Below are 25,566 nucleotides of genomic sequence, written 5' to 3'. Positions count from 1 at the left end.
CACTACGGAATGTCTTCCGGTTTAAAGTGTGTGTGTGTGTGTGTGTGTGTGTTTCCGTGTGTGTCTGTGTGACCGGTGGGTGGGTCCACTCGGCCATCCTGTATCTCTGCTGAACAGTGGGTGGGTCTGGTCCAAACGTAGAGACAGATAACAGACTGAACCCGTTCATCTGATGATCATAAACACACAGACACACAGATTCAACAAAGAAATGAGGATGAGTCAACTATTATTTCACAAGGATATGATTTTCCTTGGAGAACTCTGAATGCAGACATGGAAGAACTTCCTGAAATGACTATGTCCATTTACAGGACAAGTTTCGTAGGTGGGAACAGGAGCACAAACTGGTCAAACTGTAACGTTACACTTACTAAAATACACTATTTACAGTTTAAATTCAGCTATTTTAGTGATGCCTATTGCTGACAGGTATATAAAATCGAGCACACAGACATGCAATCTCCATGCCCAGGATTTTGGAATGAGATGTTTGAATGATAAGGCTAATGACTAACTGATGTGAATTCAAACTCCAACTGATCATCACCAACCCCCTCTAGTCCAAACAGTACCCCCCAGACACTGACCTAAAGACAGTTTCTAACTATTGTCCAATCACTCTGTCTCATCCAAACAAACACTATTCTTTTAGTCAGTTAAGAACAAATTCTTATTTTCAATGACGGCCTAGTGCCTGTTCAGAACGACAGATTTGTACCTTGTCAGCTTGGGGATTTGAACTTACAACCTTTCGGTTACTAGTCCAACGCTCTAACCACTAGGCTACCCTGCCTCCCCAATGTTGGAGCTTCCTTTAGTTCAGCAGGTACCTCTACATTGATGTAGATACAGTATCTATGTTGGCCTGAATCTGGATCTGGTTTCACCAACCCAAACACTTCAGTGGAGTTGAAGTAGTGAGATATTGTAGATCTGAGCCATTCACTCTCCTTCAAACCTGAGACAGACAGAGTAAAAAGAGAGATAGGGGGGGGGGCGGCAGAGAGAGAGGAAGGGGGGAGTGGGAGAGAGAGAGAGACACATGTATATTCTGTAGTTTGATTGTCAGTATTTAAATTGTAAAGAAAAAACAATACGACAATACAGCAAAACAACAAAACAATACAGAGACTGCAATGCATGTGTGTGTGTGTGTGTGTGTGTGTGTGTGTGTGTGTGCGCACAACTAGCTCTCACAGTCTCACGTCAGAATTAGACGTTCATGCATTTTTCTTGAATGTCAAATTTCAAAGTGTTTAAGGTTAAGGCTAGGCATTAACTCCGTAATGGTTATGGGTTGGGTAAAGGGTTGGGATAGGCGTAAAACAAAAATAGGCTCCAGTACCCACATCCTGTACCCTGGTGGGAGGGGGAGAGACTTACAGGCATGTTACATATCAGATAGCCAATCGTAGCTTGTGTGTGTGTGTGTGTGTGTGTGTGTGTGTGTGAGTGGTCTGGGCTGCTCGCAAGCGTGTCTGTGTCCCACATTATTATTCCACAATCCCCTGCTCACCCAGGAAGTACCAGACCAGAGTGCTTCCTCCAGCAAGGATGATGATGGTGACGATAGTGAGGCTAGGAGTGGTGAGGCTAGGAGTGGTGAGGCTAGGAGTGGTGAGGCTAGGAGTGGTGAGGCTAGGAGTGGTGAGGCTAGGAGTGGTGAGGCTAGGAGTGGTGAGGCTAGGGGTGGTGAGGCTAGGGGTGGTGAGGCTAGGAGTGGTGAGTCTAGGAGTGGTGAGGCTAGGGGTGGTGAGGCTAGGGGTGGTGAGGCTAGGATTGGTGAGGCTAGGGGTGGTGAGGCTAGGAGTGGTGAGGCTAGGGGTGGTGAGGCTAGGAGTGGTGAGGCTAGGAGTGGTGAGGCTAGGGGTGATGAGGCTAGGGGTGGTGAGGCTAGGAGTGGTGAGGCTAGGGGTGGTGAGGCTAGGAGTGGTGAGGCTAGGAGTGGTGAGGCTAGGGGTGGTGAGGCTAGGAGTGGTGAGGCTAGGAGTGGTGAGGCTAGGAGTGGTGAGGCTAGGAGTGGTGAGGCTAGGGGTGTTGAGGCTAGGAGTGGTGAGGCTAGGAGACACCTATAGGGTCATCTAGAAGTTTTAGAGGACGTCACAGAGGTCTCGTTACCAGCCTGAAAGGAACATCAACAACACTAACACCACCACACAACCCCCCACACACACAAAATGCTCCCTAACTGTAAACAACATCAACAACAACACCACCACACAACCCCCCCCCCACACACAATGCTCCCTAACTGTAAACAACATCAACAACAACACCACCACACAACCCCCCACACACACAATGCTCCCTAACTGTAAACAACATCAACAACAACAACACCACCACCACACAACCCCCACACACACAATGCTCCCTAACTGTAAAGAACATCAACAACAACAACCTCACCACCACCACACAACCCCCCACACACACAATGCTCCCTAACTGTAAAGAACATCAACAACAACAACACCACACAACCCCCCCCCCCCCCCCCCCCCCCCCCACACACACACACACACAATGCTCCCTAACTGTAAAGAACATCAACACCACTACACAAACCCACACACAATGCTCCCTAACTGTAAAGAACATCATCAACAACAACAACACCACACAAACCCCCCCCACACACAATGCTCCCTAACTGTAAAGAACATAAACAACAACAACACCACCACCACCACACAAACCCCTCACACACACAATGCTCCCTAACTGTAAAGAACATCATCAACAACAACACCACACAAACCCCCACACACACACAATGCTCCCTAACTGTAAAGAACATCAACACCACTACACAAACCCACACACAATGCTCCCTAACAGCTGGCATCAGAGTTTAGAGTTCTACATGAGTAGGATTCTGCACACAGACACAGGTATTCTTTCATCCTAATGGTGATGATTGGGGTAGAGTATGCAAATCTGACTCTAGATCTGTTCTTATGGACAAGGCTTCTGTTTCTGATCTAATCAAGCATTAGGCTACACGATAACTGAAATACTCGAATGTTTCTTCGGAGCTATTATAAATGAGAAAATATTTGTTATTTACTTTATATGGTAGCTAAATCATGTGCCTATTGCCAATCACTACTTCTGCTGACCCATTCTAATGGCAGGTCCACAAGAGCGCGACTTTTTGAAGCCTTGCTCGAGGGCGATCAAACTTCACAAAACCGTTGTTCCGCGCGAGACATTCTTCGTCAAAAAAATACCGGTGGCGTATAGTTGGAGCGCTTAATTTCTACATGTGTCTTGGTTGAACCCCCGTCCAGGGTCAGACATGTCGGTAACGACCACTAGAACGGCAGGAGGAAACAACTCTACCTTTTATTCTTTAAATCCAAAGGTAGGCTAGAGCCCTCGGTCAATATTTCCTAAAGCGCATTGTACCTTCCGAATTCCCATTGGACCAGATAAGCTAGTAGCCTAAACTTGAACCAATAATAACAACAGCCTAAAAGCTCAACTTAATTTATCCTACACGTAAAAAGTAATTGATTGCGAGACATTTGTTGTCTCTGTCTGGTAACTGTCAAAGCATTAAACATTTAAGATTAGTTCCGTTCTCGTTATTGTAATTATTTCGCCTCTATGGCCTATTTATTGCCTTACCTCCCTACTTTTCTACATTTGCACACTCTGTGCATAGATTTTTCTATTGTGTTATTGACTGTATATTTGTTTATGTGTAACTCTGGGTTGTTGTTTTTGTCGCACTGCTTTACTTTATCTTGGCCAGGTCGCAGTTGTAAATGAGAACTTGTTATCAACTGGCCTACCTGGTTAAATAAAGGTGAAATTAAACAATTAAAAAATGTTAAAAGCCATCGCCTGTAGCACCGTACATCCTCTCGGGGCATGTAACAAGTAGGTTCTATTGACATCAGCAGTCGACGCCTAACAACAGCAGCACCTTCACCATCATCCGGGCAGCCCGGCCCCCGCATCCAACAGGGTCTGTGCTATCTGGTATTGTTGGGACGGCTCTACCCCATTGAAGTCGAAAATCAAATGAGTTAAAGTAAGGGTTAGTGTTAGGGTTTAGGGTATGGACGTCCTAAGGATCCCGGATAACACTGACCTAATGGTACATTTCAATGTGTCCAAAGGAAGTGTTTGTAGAATTTGTAACGCACACACACAGAGAGAGACAGTTGATTCTTTATTAATTGGCTGAAATATTCTTTTTTTTAAAACAACTTTCATCTATGTTAAACAATACATCCCTTTACCAATGATTATCAATAAGATTGTAATGAAAATTAAGCTGCCTTATAAAGATGCATTTAAAAAGGCTAACTTACAATAATGACAATTTGCAAAATCCCAAACTATTTCATCTGCAACATTTTTATACATTTTTAATATAATTTTTTATATAATATTTAAAACATACAATATACTGCCAGTGAAGCCGCTCAACAACTACATCACATTAGTCATCTAACAGACATCCAGAGAGACACACAGAAGCAACCAGGGTCAACGCCCTGCTCAAGGGCACGTCGACAGATCTCCCACAAGGTAAAAAACGTGGCCCTGAACCAGCGATCCACCCCCCCCCCCCGCCCCCCCCAAAGCACCAACAACCAACAAAATGAACAAAAGACAAAACAAGACAAAGGAAAACAGAAAACAACAATGCAAAAAACAAAAGACATCAAGGACAACTAAAATCATAAGAGCGAGGTCAACTGAATATGTTTGAATATGTTTGAGTGCACGTTGAGTGCACGTATGGCACTATTTCCATGTGTGTGTCCGTGTATATGCCTGTGTACAAACACCTGCACGGCATCAGCCTCAGACAAACTGGCATTAGCTGTAACAACACTGTTAGCTGTAACAACACCGTTAGCTGTAACAACACCGTTAGCTGTAACAACACTGTTAGCTGCAACAACAAACAACACCGTTAGCTGTAACAACACCGTTAGCTGTGACAACACCGTTAGCTGTGACAACACCGTTAGCTGTGACAACACCGTTAGCTGTAACAACACCGTTAGCTGTAACAACACCGTTAGATGTAACAACACCGTTAGCTGTAACAACACCGTTAGCTGTGACAACACCGTTAGCTGTAACAACACCGTTAGCTGTAACAACACCGTTAGATGTAACAACACCGTTAGCTGTAACAACACCGTTAGCTGTAACAACACCGTTAGATGTAACAACACCGTTAGCTGTAACAACACCGTTAGCTGTAACAACACTGTTAGCTGTAACAACACTGTTAGCTGTAACAACACCGTTAGCTGTAACAACACTGTTAGATGTAACAACACTGTTAGCTGTAACAACACTGTTAGCTGTAACACTGTTAGCTGTAACAACACTGTTAGATGTAACAACACTGTTAGATGTAACAACACTGTTAGCTGTAACAACACTGTTAGCTGTAACAACACTGTTAGCTGTAACAACACTGTTAGCTGTAACAACACTGTTAGCTGTGACAACACTGTTAGCTGTGACAACACTGTTAGCTGTAACAACACTGTTAGCTGTGACAACACTGTTAGCTGTGACAACACTGTTAGCTGTGACAACACTGTTAGCTGTGACAACACTGTTAGCTGTGACAACACTGTTAGATGTAACAACACTGTTAGCTGTAACAACATTGTTAGCTGTAACAACACTGTAAGCTGTAACAACACTGTTAGCTGTAACAACACTGCCCCTCAGTGTTTGTTCAGTTTTATTTGGACTTTATTTGTTTTACTTTGATCTTTGACCATCATTCTATCCCCCACCAAACAACTCCAATCCCACTTGTCTCCAATTCCACATCCCAACCCTCAGCTTCCCTCAGCTTCCCTCAGCCCATCCCATCTCTGCTGGCCACCCTCTTCAGATTTCTATGCACCATATATCTTCCAACTATGCTGTGATGTTTAACATACAACAGTGTTATTTAAATATACAAAAATAATATCATTTTTCAAAAGAGACATTACATTCAAGATGGCCATGTTATACACAACATAATAATACATTCTTAATTTCTACTGAGAGATTTATCAGTATCAGATCAGTATTTACTGGGAGCACAATCATAGTATCATATTGATATCATAAATAGATGTAGTACTGTCATGAGATAGAAAAGTGTTTAGAAGTGGTATGAAAAAACAACAAGGCCCGGGGGGGTGTGGTATGTACCAATATACCACAGCTAAGGGCTGTTCTTAGGCACGATGCAACGTGGAGTAAATTAGCCAAGGTGCCTTATTGTTATTATAAACTGGTTACCAAAGTAATTAGAGCAGTAAAAATAAATGTTTTGTCATATCTGTGGCATACGGTCTGATATACCATGTATTTCAGCCAATCAGCATTCAGAGCTCGAACAACCCAGTTTATAAAAGCTTATAGACAATTTTCTGAGTATTCAACAGAAAATATATGACTTGATTGGTAAACTCAACTGCTATTTCTTCTTTGTTTTTTAAACTAACAAAGTAGCCTACAAGACAAAACACTGTTTATGACTAACACAAAGCAATCAACACTAACTGTCTCTATCCTCCTGTTACCATCCTATAGAACCACATTAACTGTCTCTATCCACCTGTTACCATCCTATAGAACCACATTAACTGTCTCTATCCACCTGTTACCATCCTATAGAACCACATTAACTGTCTCTATCCTCCTGTTACCATCCTATAGAACCACATTAACTGTCTCTATCCACCTGTTACCATCCTATAGAACCACATTAACTGTCTCTATCCACCTGTTACCATCCTATAGAACCACCTTAACTGTCTTCATCCTCCTGTTACCATCCTATAGAACCACATTAACTGTCTCTATCCACCTGTTACCATCCTATATAACCACATTAACTGTCTCTATCCACCTGTTACCATCCTATAGAACCACATTAACTGTCATTATCCTCCTGTTACCATCCTATAGAACCACATTAACTGTCTCTATCCACCTGTTACCATCCTATAGAACCACATTAACTGTCATTATCCTCCTGTTACCATCCTATAGAACCACATTAACTGTCTCTATCCACCTGTTACCATCCTATAGAACCACATTAACTGTCTCTATCCACCTGTTACCATCCTATAGAACCACATTAACTGTCTCTATCCACCTGTTACCATCCTATAGAACCACATTAACTGTCTCTATCCACCTGTTACCATCCTATAGAACCACATTAACTGTCTCTATCCACCTGTTACCATCCTATAGAACCACATTAACTGTCTCTATCCACCTGTTACCATCCTATAGAACCACATTAACTGTCTCTATCCACCTGTTACCATCCTATGGAACCACATTAACTGTCTCTATCCACCTGTTACCATCCTATAGAACCACATTAACTGTCTCTATCCACCTGTTACCATCCTATAGAACCACATTAACTGTCTCTATCCACCTGTTACCATCCTATAGAACCACATTAACTGTCTCTATCCACCTGTTACCATCCTATAGAACCACATTAACTGTCTCTATCCACCTGTTACCATCCTATAGAACCACATTAATTGTCTCTATCCACCTGTTACCATCCTATAGAACCACATTAACTGTCTCTATCCACCTGTTACCATCCTATAGAACCACATTAACTGTCTCTATCCACCTGTTACCATCCTATAGAACCACATTAACTGTCTCTATCCACCTGTTACCATCCTATAGAACCACATTAACTGTCTCTATCCACCTGTTACCATCCTATAGAACCACATTAACTGTCTCTATCCACCTGTTACCATCCTATAGAACCACATTAACTGTCTCTATCCACCTGTTACCATCCTATAGAACCACATTAACTGTCTCTATCCACCTGTTACCATCCTATAGAACCACATTAACTGTCTCTATCCACCTGTTACCATCCTATAGAACCACATTAACTGTCTCTATCCACCTGTTACCATCCTATAGAACCACATTAACTGTCTCTATCCACCTGTTACCATCCTATAGAACCACATTAACTGTCTCTATCCACCTGTTACCATCCTATAGAACCACATTAACTGTCTCTATCCACCTGTTACCATCCTATAGAACCACATTAACTGTCTCTATCCACCTGTTACCATCCTATAGAACCACATTAACTGTCTCTATCCACCTGTTACCATCCTATGGAACTGATGATATGAATGTGTATCTATATAATGTACAGCAGGGCTATTCAACTATCTTCTTACAGAGGCCAGATGAAAAAAGGTTTAATTGCAGGACATTTTCCACATGTGATTATTCTTTGAAGAACTGTATAAAACAAGTGACCCACAACCACCAATAAAGCAGTTAAATAATTATTAAAAGCTTCTTAAAAGTAATTAGGTCATTTTAAAAGCATCTGAAAACTAAGCATCTCAGTAAATAAGACAAAGATATGTCAAATCAGATCATGTCAAATTCCAGTCTGAAGGAAGGATGTTTTGAATGAATTTCCCTCAGTCATTAGGTGTGTTGTTTGTCTCTCACTTCTAACGAGTCTTTGTGAGCATCAGAGAGGACAACAGAAGGCATGTATGTGTTCCTTAGAGGTGTAGCTTTCATCATATTTTGAAGCTTAAACTGTTCAAACTCTACTGCCAAATCCATATGAAGAAAACCCATTGACATTCTACATAGGCACCAGACTATAGACAACCACCATAGGGCTTGTCATTTTGGCACTGAACGGCGGGGCAGATATTGGTGGATTTTTTTTTTTTTTACAGAACTTTTATTAATGTTCAGGGTTTAAATTCCTAAACGGGCCGGATCTGGCGCGCGGGCCGCTAGTTGAATAGCCCTGATGTACAGTATCTACTGGACATGCATATCTATGAACCTATCTAAAACATTCCCATACCTCAACCACATCCCATTAAAAGGGAAATCTGGGATTCAAACAGCAACAAAATGAATGTACCAATCCCCAGATTTCCCCTTTTTCTCTATCCACCTGGAAGCACTGTATCCCTCCCAATGACGTATATAAACCCTGGATTGCTGATGCTACTGTATGTTACTGTCGGCCATATTGGCACTCCTCAGAAAAGCAGTCCTCCATAGACTACGAGTATGAGTCATAATACAGATAAAACTTAGCAGTCAAACAGGGAAATGGTTCCAAGCGTTTTTACACCATTCATTTTTCCCACAGGGGATTTCAGAAACACTTCAAATAAGGGCTGTGTTTCCTGTAGTCTTACCCTGATTTAATGTTTTGATAATCCTGTAAATCTCTCTCGGACAAGGTGACTTTTATCAATGTATTCGCCTGTATTTACACCCCCCAAAATGTGATGCTAATTAGCTGCTAATGTGGCTATCATAAAGAACTACAAATACCATGAGGGAAAGGGAATAATAAAAAAATACATGTTTTTTAAATGTAACCTTTATTTAACTAAGCAAGTCGGTTAAGAACAAATTCTTATTGACAATGACGGCCTACTGGGGAACAGAGGCTCTAACCACTAGACTACCTGCTGCCCCAAATCTCTGGATTAAGTGTCTAATGTTAGCTAAATGGAGTAATGAATGAATTGGCAGAATCTTTTTAAATTTACAATTCTGGAAACGATCTTGTGCAAGTTTTAAATTGACACAATACCTGCTAGCAAAAGGTGTCAGCGATGACACCAGAGATGATGTGCAGGACTTGCATGATGTCTATGTTGATGCAAATTAGTATTTTCGAATCGGAGAGTAAATAGAGCCGAATATACAGTACCAGTCAAAAGTTTGGACACACCTACTCATTCAAGGGTTTTTCTTTATTTTTACTCTTTTCTACTTTGTAGAATAATAGTGAAGACACCAACACTATGAAATAACACATATGGAATTAAAGTATATTTTTATATTTGAGATTCTTCAAAGTAGCTACCCTTTGCCTTGACAGCTTTGCACACTCTTGGCATTCTCTCAACCAGCTTCATGAGGTAGTCACCTGGAATGAATTTCAATTAACAGGTGTGCCTTTTTAAAAGTTCACTTGTGTCAATTATTTCCCTTCTTAATGCATTCGAGCCAATCAATTGTGTTGTGACAAGGTAGGGTGGTGTACAGAAGATAGCCCTATTTGGTAAAAGACCAAGTCCATATTATGTCAAGAACAGCTCAAATAAGCAAAGCGAACAACAGTACATCATTAATTTAAGACAAGGTCAGTCAATACGGAAAATTTCAATAACTTTGAAAGTTCTTCAAGTGCAGTCGCAAAAACCATCAAGCGCTATGATGAAACTGGCTCTCATGAGGACCCCCACAGGAAAGGAAGACCCAGAGTTACCTCTGCTGCAGAGGATAAGTTCATTACAGTTACCACCTCAGAAATTGCAGCCCAATTAAATGCTTCACAGAGTTTAAATAACAGACACATCTCAACATCACCAGTTCAGAGGAGACGGTGTGAATCATGGCTGAATTGCTGCAAAGAAACCACTATTAAAGGACACCAATAATAAGAAGAGACTTGCTTGGGACAAGATACACAAGCAATGGAAATTAGAAAGGTGGAAATCTGTCCCTTGGTCTGATGAGTCGAAATTTTAGATTTCTGGTTCCAACCGCCATGTCTTTGTGAGATGCAGAGTAGGTGAACAGATGATCTGCATGTGTCTCTGCACCTCCAAGCTGTGATGATCTCTGCACCTCCAAGCTGTGATGATCTCTGCACCTCCAAGCTGTGATGATCTCTGCACCTCCAAGCTGTGATGATCTCTGCACCTCCAAGCTATGATGATCTCTGCACCTCCAAGCTATGATGATCTCTGCACCTCCAAGCTGTGATGATCTCTGCACCTCCAAGCTGTGATGATATCTGCACCTCCAAACTGTGATAATCTCTGCACCTCCAAACTGTGATAATCTCTGCACCTCCAAACTGTGATAATCTCTGCACCTCCAAACTGTGATAATCTCTGCACCTCCAAACTGTGATAATCTATGCACCTCCAAACTGTGATAATCTATGCACCTCCAAACTGTGATAATCTCTGCACCTCCAAGCTGTGATAATCTCTGCACCTCCAAACTGTGATAATCTCTGCACCTCCAAACTGTGATAATCTCTGCACCTCCAAACTGTGATAATCTCTGCACCTCCAAACTGTGATAATCTCTGCACCTCCAAGCTGTGAGTGCTGCATCAAATGACCTGGATTCCACAATTACCCGACCTCAACCCAATTGAGAGGGTTTGGGATGAGTTGGACCACAGCCAACAAGTGCTCATCATATGTGGAAACTCCTTCAAGACAGTTGGAAAAGCATTCCAGGTGAAACTGGTTGAGAGAACACAGAGTGTGCAAAGCTGTCATCAAGGCAAAAGGTGGCAACTTTGAAGAATCTACAATATATTTTGATTTGTTTAACACTTTAACACTGCCACAAGGAGTCGATAGAGTGCGATGAGCCTAGGAAAGCCCCCCGGCCAAACCCTGGGCCAATTGTGTGTCGCCCTATGGGGCTCCCGCTCACAGCCGGGCTCTGACACAGCTTGCGATGCAGAGTTTTAGACCACTGCGTCACTCAGGAGGCCACAGGCCTTATTTTAAGTGTTTCTAAAATCCATTAAGGGAAAAATGAATGGTGGAAAAACAATTGGAACCGTTTCCCTGTTTGAACGCTAGGTTTTATGGGTATTATAGCACCTCCACTGTGGAGCTCTATTGGAATGGATGGAATTCTACAGTATGTCATTGAAACGTTTCAACGACCAAATGACGTATTTGTAAGTCTTTTTCTGTTGTTGTAGTGGGGACAGTTACATTAGTTCTTAAAAAAAAAGTGTGTCTGTAATAGAATACATGTGGTAAAAACAAATGTAGACATTAGTAAATGCATTTCTATAGCTTCCAAAGTATTTTTTACAATGGAGGGGGAGTGCCAAGATGGAGGAGTGGTGGCTTCAAAACAGCCTGTCAGGCATCTAGTGTATATATAAATCATTAGTCCCTCCCTAGTCAAATGTTTTCATAGTTCAGTTCTGAGCTTCTTTCACTGGCATGTAGCCTCCACTAGAGGGCTCTATTGCCATTGAAGAAGACAGGAGAGATATCTCCAACAGCCTGTCTTGATGACTGGTACTAGTACTGGGTCCCAGGGATGGAACCATCCCAAACCCAGAGAAGGTGAGGGGTAGTTGGGGTAAAACATCCAGCGGGATTGGTAAGGGGGTGGAACAGAATGGAAATATATTGTTAGTGGTAATAAGAGGGATATGGTTACAGGGGGTCACAGTTAGCCTGACCTCATCCCCCACGCTCTCCTGGCTTTCCTGATCCTCTCCCCCACTGCCAATGTCTGAATCTGGTCTCTGAGGGGCCAAGAGTTGGGCCTGGAGCTGCAGATTATCCACACGTTCATAGGAGGAAGACATTGTGAGAGAACCTCCTCCAACCCCCATCTCCGTACCCTTTCCCCCTACACTATCCAACCCAGGTAGGGTGAAGGGATGCTGGGGGAAAGCGGACAGGGAAATGGGTAAGGGGGTGGAGCAGAATGTAAAGTTATTGTTATTGATAAGAGGAAGAAGCGGAACAAGATGGAAGTCCTGAGAGACAAAATGGGGGGTGGATGCAATAGGCCCGACCGCATCCTCCACGCTCTCCTGACTTTCCTGATCCTCTGCCCCACTGCCGATGCCTGAATCTGGGCTTATGAGGGCCCGACGCTCGGCCTGGAGCTTCTCAACACGCTCGTAAGAAGAAACCTGGACGATATCTTTACCTCCACTGATGCCTCCAAATATACTTCCACCATACAGCTCTCTATCCTTCCCTCCACCCAACATCTCTCTATCCTTCCCTTCACCACACATCTCTCTCTCCTTCCCTTCACCACACATCTCTCTCTCCTTCCCTCCACCCCCCAACTCTCTCTCCTTCCCTCCACCCCCCATCTCTCCCTCCTTCCCTCCACCCCTGATATCTTCGTCCTTCCCCCCTACACCTCTATTACTATCCATCCTATCTCCTCTGTTCTCCTCCTTCCACTCATCTATCTCTTCAGTAGTGCCACCTACTGGTCCGTAAGGGGAGTGTACAGAGCAGGGTTCCAACTTGGTGGATGTGGATCCAGGCTGGGAGCATTGAGATAAGAAGTTGCTGAAGCCGGAGCGGCCACTATTGTCCAATCTCTTCTTCAGTAGTAGTGCAGTATCGGTCTCCCTCCTCAGGGGGGCGATGGTGCCAATGTTGTTGGTAATCTCTACCTGGGAGATGTCTTCACGGTGCAAGGCAGAGTCGACGGCTTCAAAGGCGAACAAAGGACCCAGCCAAGCCTGTAGGCACGGACACACACACAGAGACAGAGAGAGAGAGAGAGAGAGAGACAGTGAGAGAGAAAGAGATAGAGAGTGACATAGATAGAGAGAGAGAGACACACACACAGAGAGGAAAATAAAATGATAATTATTTAGCTAAATGTTGGAGTGACTTCACTCCAACATGATGCCAATGTAAGACAATGATGAGGACAGCTCATAATAATGTCTGGTAATAAATATATGGAAATGTATTTTATCTGTTTGATACCATTCCATTCATTAGGCTCCAGCCATTATAACCTAACTACAGCCATTATAACCTAACTACAGCCATTATAACCTAACTACCGCCATTATAACCTAACTACAGCCATTATAACCTAACTACAGCCATTATAACCTAACTACCGCCATTATAACCTAACTAGAACCATTATAACCTAACTACAGCCATTATAACCTAAATACAGCCATTATAACCTAACTACCGCCATTATAACCTAACTACAGCCATTATAACCTAACTACCGCCATTACAACCTAACTACAGCCATTACAACCTAACTACAGCCATTATAACCTAACTACAGCCATTATAACCTAACTACAGCCATTATAACCTAACTACTGCCATTATAACCTAAATACCGCCATTATAACCTAACTACAGCCATAATAACCTAACTACAGCCATTATAACCTAACTACAGCCATAATAACCTAACTACAGCCATTATAACCTAACTACAGCCATTATAACCTAACTACAGCCATTGTAACCTAACTAACGCCATTATAACCTAACTGCAGCCATTATAACCTAACTACAGCCATTACAACCTAACTACAGCCATTATAGCCTAACTACAGCCATTATAGTCTAACTACAGCCATTATAACCTAACTACAGCCATTATAACCTAACTACAGCCATTATAGCCTAACTACAGCCATTATAGCCTAACTACAGCCATTATAGCCTAACTACCGCCATTATAACCTAACCACAGCCATTATAACCTAACTACAGCCATTATAACCTAACTACAGCCATTATAACCTAACTACAGCCATTATAACCTAACTACCGCCATAACAAGGTAGTGCACATAACTTCAGTCAAAAGTAGAACTGACCTTGAAGTTTCCATCGTGCTGGAGGTTGAGGCCCTCAAAGTACCTGGAGGGATCTGGTATAGGAGGATTCAGAATATTCTTGACCCTGTCAGCAATGAACGGAAATGAAAGGAAGTTGCACTTAACCAACTACAAAACATTACATCTAAAACATGATGTTTACTTTGCAGTCCGTTGGTGTTAAAATAAATCACATTTACAATGGACCCCACCCCCTTCCACACACACACACACACACACACACACACACACACACACACACACTCTCCCACACACACAGACAGACAGATAGACAGAGATACAGTACTTACTTTCCTTTGCAGAGCAACATGGAGACCAGCAGGACCAGTACAACAACAGCTCCCACCACGGTGACCACCACAAAGTCCTGGTCTAGAACATCAGGACTACCTGAGAACAGGATCAGAGGAACAACATAGAACATATTTACAACGTACATAACACCACCACTGTTTTACTAAAAGATTGGCATAGAAAAGCCTTCATTTACATTTCTGTCTGTAAGTTTGTTTTGAGCATGTGTGTGCCTGTCTAAGAACGAAAGAAAGAAATAGGGAAGAAGGAACTATTTTTCAAGATTCATATGGAAACACACTACTATGCCTGCCTTCCAAATGGCAACATATTCCCTGTTTAGTGCAGTGCTTTTGGCCCATAGTGCTCTGGACTATGTAGGGAACTATAGGGCCATTTGGGACACAGCCCAAGTATATACAGGCCCACATTCAAATGTGTACTAATAACCAATGACATCACTGATGCTCTATTTACCTGTTGGCTTCATCTGGCCCAGAGTGGAGACCCATGATGCACTGGGGCTCCAGTCGCTCCACTGACAGTCTGGGTAATCGGCTCGAACCCGGACTCTGACCTGGTACCTCCTTCCTCCCTCCAGCATCTCAGGGTCCAGGTCAAAATACATCTGTTTGTTTGATATGTTCACCTCCACAGCATCCTGCAGTAGCACAACATACAGTAGGTCTACTTTTAGATAGTGTACAAAGAGAGAGACATAGTTGTTATTATCTGTCCTCTGTCTCTCTTCCTCCCCCTCTCTCTCTCTCTCTATCACCTCCCAGTGATGTAGTTCCTGTTTCCACTGTAGTTGGAAGTCATAGTTGACTATCATTTTTGAAATGGGAGCTCCTGGTGTCCAGGCGATTGAGGCATTGATGACGGTCGGCTTGCCAGGGGGATGCATTTTAACTGCCAAACACAAAACAACACAGTTAATGTCCTCATAGTAGTACTAATATATTACTAATATCACTGTAACAGAACTACTAGTACTAAGTTGAATTAGAAATGTTAGCATCAGGTATGAATTAGTATTAAGTTGTTTAAATGAATAACCTTCCCAGCATGTTTGTATTGCATTATGTTGTATTATAGTGTACTGAGTTTGAGCATTTTGTATGCTGAACACACAGAATTCATTTTCATGTAAATGGACAATAACGTCACAATAAGAGTCGTTGTAGTTGGTGTACAATTAATGTAGTAGATTAGTAATAGATGACACATCGTACATAATATCACTCAAATTACTGTACACTTACTGTGGTTAAATGGTTGATACAGGTATTCAATCTGTATCACATAATCTTCTGCTTGTCCACACCGTACAACAATGGATATTTTATCCTCTTCCCAAAAGAACTGAAAGATCATTTACAGAGGCTCAGTTATCCAGGGTTGTTTGCCTATTGGTCTATATATATGCTGTCATTGTTTTATTAATATTATTATTAGAAAAACGTCATAAAAAATAATTAAAAAATAAACAAATTCCTGGTTAATTTATTCATCCAGATGAATGTGTTACAAATTCTAGTTTTGATCTATAATAATGCACATATATAACCAAGCATTGGTTTTAACTTGATGTAGTTTTATAAAAACTCACTGGATTGCCCTCAAAGACCAGACTGCCGCCTCTCAAGGTTGTGTTGAAACCGGCCAAGGACTTCATCTCACATTGCCTGTAGTTACAACAGTGAACCATTGTTTCAGTTAGCATCCCAAATGGCACCCTATTCCCTATATAGTGCACTACTTTAGACCAGGACTCTATGAGAATAGGGTTCCAGTTAGGCTGCATCCTTAGTCTTCTTTACCTTTTAAACCCGGGGTATTCACCATGCAGAGTGCACGGCATGTCTGGGGGTATGCATGTGTTGTTCAACACACACGTGATGTTACTGATGAAGTCATTGACACACTGTAGATCTTTGAGAAACAGAGACAGAGAGAGAGTGAGAGAGGAGAGAGAGAGGCAGAGATAGAGAGAGAGTGAGAGAGGAGAGAGAGAGAGGCAGAGAGAGAGAAAGAATTCAATAGTTGTGGCTTAGCATTGTTTAATAGCCAGTTTTATCAGGCTCTATATCATATTGTATCATATATCATACAATGGCAATAAAAAGTATGTGAACCCTTTGGAACGTGATCAAGACAAAGGAGATGATTGAGGACTACAGTAAAAAGAGGACCGAGCACGCCACCATTCTCATCGATGGGGCTGCAGTGGAGCAGGTTGAGAGCCTCAAGTTCCTTGGTGCCCACATCACCAACAAACTAACATGGTCCAAGCACACCAAGCACAGTCGTGAAGAGGGCACGACAAAACCTATTCCCCCACAGGAGAAGATTTGAAAAGATTTGCCATGGGTCCTCAGATCCTCAAAAGGTTCAACAGCTGCACCATCAAGAGCATCACTGCCTGGCAACTGCTTGGTATCCGACCGCAAGGCACTACAGAAGGTAGTGCGAACGGCCCAGTGCATCACTGGGGCCAAGCTTCCTGCCATCCAGGACCTCTATACCAGGCGGTGCCAGAGGAAGGGCCTAAAAATTGTCGAAGACTCCAGCCACCCTAGTCATAGACTGTTCTCTCTGCTACCGCACAGCAAGTGGTACCGGAGCGCCAAGTCTAGGTCCAAGAGGCTTCTAAACAGTTCTACCCCCAAGCCATAAGACTCCTGAACATCGAATCAAATGGCTACCCAGAATATTTGCATTGCCCCCCCCCCCCCCCGCTGCTACTCTCTTATCCTCTATGGACAGTCGCTTTAATAACTGTACCTTAATGTACATACTACCTCACTAACCGGTGCCCCCACACATTGACTCTGTATCGGTACCCCCCTGTATATAGTCTCGCTATTGTTATTTTACTGCTGCTCTTTAATTACTTGTTACTTTTATCTCTTATTCTTACCCATACATTTTTTTAAACTGCATTGTTGCTTAGGGGATCGTAAGTAAGCATTTCACTGTAAGGTTGTTGTATTTGGCACATGTAACTAATACAATTTGATTTGAATTACTGCATGAATTGGTCATCAAATTTGATCTGATCTTCATCTAAGCCAATTGACATACACAGTGTGCTTAAACTAATAACACACAAGCTATTGTATTTTTCTAGTCTATATTGAATACATCATTTAAACATTCACAGTGTAGGTTGGAAAAAGTATGTGAACTCTTAGGCTAATGACTTCTCCAAAAGCTAATTGGAGTCAGGAGTCAACTAACCTGGAGTCCAATCAATGAGATGAGATTGGAGATGTTGGTTAGAGCTGCCCTGCCCTATAAAACACACTCACAAAATGTGAGTTTGCTATTCACAAGAAGCACTGCCTGATATGAACCATGCCTCGCACCAAAGAGATCTCTGAAGACCTAAGATTAGGAATCGTTGACTTGCATAAAACGGGCTATAAAAATATCTCTGAAAGCCTTGCTGTTCCTCAGTCCACAGTAAGACAAAATGTCTATAAGTGGAGAAAGTTCAGCACTGTTGCTACTCTCCCTAGGAGTGGCCGTCCTGCAAAGATGCAAGAGCACAGCGCAGAATGCTCAATGAGGTTAAGAAGAATCCTAGAGTCAGCTAAAGAATTACAGAAATCTCTGGAACATGCTGACATCTCTGTTGAGGAGTCTATGATACGTAAAACACTAAACATGAATGGTGTTCATGGGAGGACACCACAGAAGAAGCCACTGCTCTCCAAAAAAACATTGATGCACGTTTGAAGTTTGCAAAAGTGCACCTGGATGTTCCACAGCGCTACTGGCAAAATATTCTGTTTACAGATGAAACTACAGTTGAGTTGTTTGGAAGGAACACACAACACTATGTGTGGAGAAAAAAGGCACAGCACACCAACATCAAAACCTCATTCCAACTGTAAAGTATGGTGGAGGGAGCATCATGGTTTGGGGCTGCTTTACTGGCTCAGGGCCTGGACATATTGCTATCATTGACGGAAAAATGAATTCCCAAGTTTATCAAGACATTTCGCAGGACAATATTAGGATATCTGTCCGCCAATTGAAGCGCAACAGAAGTTGGGTGATGCAATAGGACAACGACCCAAAACACAGAAGTAAATCAACAACAGAATGGCTTCAACAGAAGAAAATATGCCTTCTGGAGTGGCCCAGTCAGAGTCCTGACCTCAACCCGATTGAGATGCTGTGGCATGACCTCAAGAGAGCAGTTCACACCAGACATCCAAATAATATTGCTGAACTGAAACAGTTTTGTAAAGAGGAATGTTCCAGAATTCCTCCTGACCGTTGTGCAGGTTTGATCCACAACTACAGCAAACATTAGGTTGAGGTTATTGCTGCCAGGAGTGTCAACCAGTTATCAAATCCAAGGATTCACATACTTTCCCACCCTGCACTGTGAATGTTTGCATGGTGTGTTCAATAAAGACATGACAACGTTATCAACCAAAACAAACAGCAAATGCATCCAACAAGTGTGTAGAGTCACAAGCTTGATATAATCATCGAGTGCTATGAATATACAACCTAATACTTAACCTTTTACTATTTAATACACATATTAGTGCATTTATCCCAATACTTTTGGTCCCCTAAAACGGGTAGACTATGCACAAAAAGTGCTGTCATTTCTAAAAAGGTTCACCCGATATGGATGTAAATACACTCAAAATAAAGCTGACAGTCTGCACTTTAACCTCAAAGTCATTCTACATGTGTTGTAATGCATTGTGAAGGGTATTGATGACTTACAGGACTGTGGTTGGCTGGAGCAGGTTAGTAGGGGGAGGAGCAGGATGACATAGAGACACCATAGAACCATTATGACTTCTTCCTGGTCCTTTTTCTCATTCTAGAACACAGTAGGAGACATGACCTTAGCAACAGGTGACAGACAGGTGGCTTAGTGTTCCAAATGGTACCCTATTTCTTATATAGGGCACTACTTTTGACCAGGGCTCATTTGGCTCTGCACTATGTAGGGAATACGGTGCCATTTGGGATGGAAAACAGATGGGAGGGAAAAAGGTGTATATGAATTTTCTGTGTGTTTGCGTGGTGATTAAGTGTTGTCAGTTGTATCAATGCCACACGCATACCAGTGGTGATTTTAGCATAACATCTTGGTGAGGCTAACTGAAACTTTTTATAGACATGCCAGTAAAGTCATTTGATTATATTACTAGGCCTATGTGGTATAAAAGTCAAGGAAAATACCATCACGAGCATCCACTTTTATATACATTATACCGACGCACAGGCAGCGCAAACAAAACAGGCCTCGCAATATCAACTGGAATTGCATACATCTATTACTGAACTTTTTGTGGGAAAAAAACTATTGGAATGAGACGAGTGTCACTGTCAAACATGGTTACAGACCCAGCAACATTTTATAGTAATTATCCCCTCCTCGTGAAGAAAAGCACATGAGCTAATGTAACAGTACTATTCTTGCGTTGTGTACAATCAGTCATCGACACGGAACTCCAACATGTAGCACCAGTCATGTAGCTTTATTCTGATAGGAACGGCACAAAATTGCACGTCATGCAATGCACGTCATGCAATGCACGTCTCACCATCCAACTCTGCACTCACGCACTGTACAAAATATATGAATATTTGTTGTGCATTTTGTTGTAAAGAATTCCCACCAGTACTAGCTAGCAACTTACTGTGTCTGGTGGGAATTCTTTACAACAAAATGCACAACAAATATTCTCCAAAAACCGCTGCATCTTATGTGTGATGTTCGAATAACATTTACAAACAATTTGATATAAATTGTACATTTAAATCATCACTTGAGAGTATAAAAATCACTTTTGATGTGCAGTGCTTTGCAACCAACAACTTACCGCTGGTTTGGTGCTTGTTCACTGGGGCGATTCTAACTGGAACATCCCCCCTCGTAAGCAAGCTACGCAAACCAGCCAATAAGATGCCATGTTGAGTAGGTGAAGGCAAGACAAACTCAAACCAAAAACCCATTGGCTTAACAATAAAGTGGCAAGGGGAATCACCAATATAACCCTGTTACACTAATTATAAAACACAAAGTAAGCAAAACAATGAAATCATTCCAACATTGTCTAAAATTATGAATAAGATACTGTACTGAGATAAACCTATAAGCAATATAGCAATTGGGATGTACAAACCATGGCATAAGGGAACGATGAGCGAATAAGAGGCAAGCAGTCATTTCGATTAAGATTTTAATGAGTGAGTAGTCGATATAACTATTTGTTCAGCACTTTTGATATGTACAGGGACAGAGTTCAGAACATTGGCCATTCTTAGAGTGTTCTCCCTGTACACCAAGTCAGAACCTTAGGATAAATAATGGGGGCATATAAGCACACAATGAAAGCGCTTACAATATTCAATTGAATGACATTTCTCTAAAACAGGCTATAGGCTACATGTGCACCACCAAGTCAGAACAGTAGGCTAAGTTCTTAGGTGGAGAGGTACCAAATTCTTAGGATGAGGTCTTATGGGCTACTAACAGCTGACTACACAACATTTTTATTACATTCTTAGCTACTGTATTCATATCTCCCTGGCATATTACATAATTTATCCAGCAGTATACAAGACATATTTTTGGACACAACCGTTGTTGTACTGTGCTCACTTGAATGTGGCGCAGTGGTCCTTCTTGTGGGAAAACTTTGTCATCAAAGTCAGGCATTCCCTGGATTTATGCTGCTTTCAAGACAACTGGGAACTCGGAATAAAACAAACAATCATGACGTCAGTGTTCTTCAGGTCAGAGATCTAGAAAGAAGCCAGAGTTCCCGACTTGGAATTTCAGGTTGGATGACCGTTCAAAACGTATTTTTCCAGTCTGAGCCTGTTTTAGTTGCCAGTTGTCTTGAATGTGGCAGAAATCATGCTGGATTGACTACATGACCAATGTATTCAACCTTTTCTGACTTATGGTGTTGCATGTGAATGTTAATCCATTTAAGCTTGGAAAAGAGAGCCTTTCAGACAGATGTTTTAAATCCTTAAACCCAGACTTGGACCACACACCCTCTCTACCGAATAGCAAGCAAAGAAAGCAAAAGAGTGATTGCTTTGTGACTCTTGTAGTTAGCCATTGATTCGTTCCAAACCACTCATTGTTGAATTAGCGATTTCCGACATGTTGTATAATGTTTATGTCCAATCACCGATGAGCACCAATACTTTTTATCTATAATTTGAAAAGGATTTGACAGTAGATTGTCAAGGTGATTCATGATGATGACTGTTTGTCTAGCTTACTAGCTAAGATTGTGAAAGTATGATGTTGACATCAGTCCAATCAAAGCTACAGTATATGTAACATGATTTTACATTTTATCTGTGGCCAATGACCTTCAACCTTCTTGGAGAGGCATTTCTAATGTAAATCTATGGCAGCACCCAAGAGGGCTTGAACTACCTAGCTCTCCCTGTAGATTCGGCAGTGACATAGTGTCCCCATGAGTGACGGAACATTGAGCCAACCAAGGCACAACTAGAGAAAACGCCTATGCTGTGTGCTTCTGCTGGCCGCTCCTCCACCACAGAAAGCACTGAGCTAGGCTGGAACACCTGCATATTGGAGCTGCCTTATTCAAGAAAGAGGCCATGTTTGTATGCAGATTAATTAACTCAAGGAAAACAGTTATTTTTTTACATTGTTTGCAAACTGACATGGGATACAAATGAATGCAAAAATAACATGCAAAAAACATGCAATTTTTTAAAAGTATATAATGTTGTACAGTTGAAGTCGGAAGTTTACATACACTTAGGTTGGTGTCATTAAAACTAGTTTTTCAACCATTCCACACATTTCTTGTTAACAAACTATAGTTTTGGCAAGTCGGTTAGGACATCTACTTTGTGCATAACACAAGTCATTTTTCCAACAATTGTTTACAGACAGATTATTTCACTTATAATTCACTGCATCACAATTCCAGTGGGTCAGAAGTTTACATACACTAAGTTGACTGTGCATTTAAACAGCTTGGAAAATTCAGGAAAAGTATGTCATGGCTTTAGAAGCTTCTGATAGGCTAACTGATATAATTTGAGTCAATTGGAGGTGTATCTGTGGATGTATTTTAAGGCCTACCTTCAAACTCAGTGCCTCTTTGCTTGACATAATGGGAAAATCAAAATAAATCTGTCAAGACCTCAGAAAAAAAAACTGTAGACCTCCACAAGTCTCAGTCATTCTTGGGAGCAATTTCCAAACGCCTGAAGGTACCACGTTCATCTGTACAAACAATAGTACGCAAGTATAAAAACCATGGGACCACACAGCCGTCATACCGCTCAGGAAGGAGACGCGTTATGTCTCCTAGAGATGAACGTTCTTTGGTGCGAAAAGTGCAAATCAATCCCAGAACAACAACAAAGGACCGTGCAAAGATGCTGGAGGAAACAGGTACAAAAGTATCCATATCCACAGTAAGAATCCTATATTGACATAACCTGAAAGGCCACTCAGCAAGGAAGAAGCCACTGCTCCAAAACCGCCATAAAAAAGCCACACTACGGTTTGCAACTGCACACGGGGAAAAATATCGTACTTTTTGGAGAAATGTCCTCTGGTCTGATGAAACAAAAATTGAACTGTTTGGCCACAATGACCATCGTTATGTTTGGAGGAAAAAGGGGGAGGCTTGCAAGCCGAAGAACACCATCCCAACCGTGCAGCACGGGGGTGGCAGCATCATGGTGTGGGGGTGCTTTGCTGCAGGAGGGACTGGTGCACTTCACAAAATAGATGGCATCACGAGGAAGGGAAATTATGTAGATATATTGATGCAACATCTCAAGACATCAGTCAGGAACTTAAAGCTTGGTCACAAATGGGTCTTCCAAATGAACAATGACCCCAAGCATACTTCCAAAGTTGTGGAGAAATGGCTTAAGTACCACAAAGTCAAGGTATTGGAGTGGCCATCACAAAGCTCAGTCCTCAATCCTATAGAACATTTGTGGGCAGAACTGAAAAAGTGTGTGCGAGCAAGGAGGCCTACAAACCTGACTCAGTTACACCAACTATGTCAAGAGGAATGGGCCAAAATTCCCCAAAATTATTGTGGGAAGCTTGTGGAAGCCTACCCAAAACATTTGATCCAAGTTAAACAATTTAAAGGCAATGCTACCAAATACTAATTGAGTGTATGTAAACTTCTGACCCACTGGGAATGTGATGAAAGAAATAAAAGCTGAAATAAATAATTTCCTCTACTATTATTCTGGCATTTCACATTCTTAAAATGAAGTGGTGATCCTAACTGACCTAAGACAGGGTATTTTTACTAGGATTAAATGTCAGGAATTGTGAAAAACTGAGTTTAAATGTATTTGGCTAATGTGTATTTAAACTTCTGACTTCAACTGTATATATGCTTCCATAGCTGTACATTTTACCTAATTTCTACCAGCATGTTAAATGTACAACCAGAGGGGGAAAAAACTGGACCAACTTTACTCCACACACAAAGACGCATACAAAGCTCTCCCTCACCCTCCATTTAGCAAATCTGACCATAATTCTATCCTCCTGATTCCTGCTTAGAAGAAAAAAATTGAAGCAGGAAGCACCAGTGACTTGGTCAATGAAAAAAGTTGTCAGATGAAGCAGATGCTAAGATACAGGACTGTTTTGCTAGCACAGACTGGAATATGTTCCGGGATTCTTCCGATGGCATTGAGGAGTACACCACTTCAGTCACTGGCTTCATCAATAAGTGCATCAATGACGTCGTCCCCACAGTGACTGTACGTACATACCCCAACCAGAAGCCATGGATTACAGGCAACATCCTCACTGAGCTAAAGGCTAGAGCTGCCACTATCAAGGAGCAGGAAACCAATCCAGACGCTTATAAGAAATCCCTCTATGCCTTTGAACCATCAAACAGGCAAAGCGTCAATAAAGGACTAAGATCGAATCGTACTATACCGGCTCCAACACTCATCGGATGTGGCAGGGCTTGCACAGTCGAGACCTGCCCAGACTAAACACCTCCCTCTACAACTGGATCCTGAACTTCCTAACGGGCAGCCCCCGTGTGGTAAGGGTAGGTAACAACACATCCGCCACGCTGATCCTCAACATGGGGGCCCCTCAGGGGTGCATGCTCAGTCCACTACTGTACTCCCTGTTCACTCATGACTGCACGGTCAGGCACGACTCCAACATCATCATTAAGTTTGCCGATGACACAACAGTGGTAGGCCTGATCACCGACAATGACGAGACAGCCGATAGGGAAGAGGTCAGAGACCTGACCATTTGGTGCAAGGACAACAACGTCTCCCTCAACGTAATCAAGACAAAGGAGATTATTGTGGACTACAGGAAAAGGAGGACCGAGCACGTCCCCATTCTCATCGATGGGGCTGTAGTGGAGCAGGTTGAGAGCTTCAAGTTCCTTGGCGTCCACATCACCAGCAAACTAACATGGCCCAAGTACACCAAGAAGGCACGACGTGAAGAGGGTCTACAGCTGCACCATTGAGAGCATCTTGACGGGTTCCATCACTGCCTGATATGGAAACTGCTCGGCCACTGACCGCAAGGCACTACAGAGGGTAGTGCGAATGGCCCAGTGCATCACTGGTGCCAAGCTTCCTGCCATCCAGGACCTCTACACCAGGTGTTGTCAGAGGAAGGCCCTAAACATTGTCAAAGACCACCTTAGTCATAGACTGTTCTCTCTGCTACCACACGGCAAGCAGTACCGGAGCACCAAGTCTAGGTCCAAGAGGCTTCTAAACAGCTTCTACCCCCAAGCCATAAGACTCCAA

The 25,566-nt window shown here is 42.3% G+C and overlaps 1 protein-coding gene across 1 annotated transcript; it reads right to left on the bottom strand.

Moving 5' to 3' along the window:
* Window positions 1–10,276: 10,276 nt before the first annotated feature.
* Window positions 10,277–20,633, bottom strand: LOC110495072 (interleukin-2 receptor subunit beta). The gene is made up of 10 exons (XM_036949117.1): window positions 20,616–20,633; window positions 19,507–19,606; window positions 16,575–16,686; window positions 16,364–16,439; window positions 16,017–16,116; window positions 15,530–15,663; window positions 15,229–15,412; window positions 14,748–14,847; window positions 14,437–14,521; window positions 10,277–13,315 (listed from the first exon to the last, which is right to left on the bottom strand). Exons 2-10 carry the CDS (start codon window positions 19,574–19,576, stop codon window positions 12,014–12,016), a joined length of 2,163 nt encoding a protein of 720 aa, XP_036805012.1. The 5' UTR covers window positions 19,577–19,606; window positions 20,616–20,633; the 3' UTR covers window positions 10,277–12,013.
* Window positions 20,634–25,566: the final 4,933 nt, after the last annotated feature.

This window comes from Oncorhynchus mykiss, chromosome 17 (genome assembly GCF_013265735.2).
Source record: "Oncorhynchus mykiss isolate Arlee chromosome 17, USDA_OmykA_1.1, whole genome shotgun sequence".
Taxonomy (NCBI): Eukaryota; Metazoa; Chordata; class Actinopteri; order Salmoniformes; family Salmonidae; genus Oncorhynchus; species Oncorhynchus mykiss.
The sequence above is the reverse complement of the archived record's forward strand: the minus strand, read 5'-3'. Positions and strand labels throughout refer to the sequence as shown.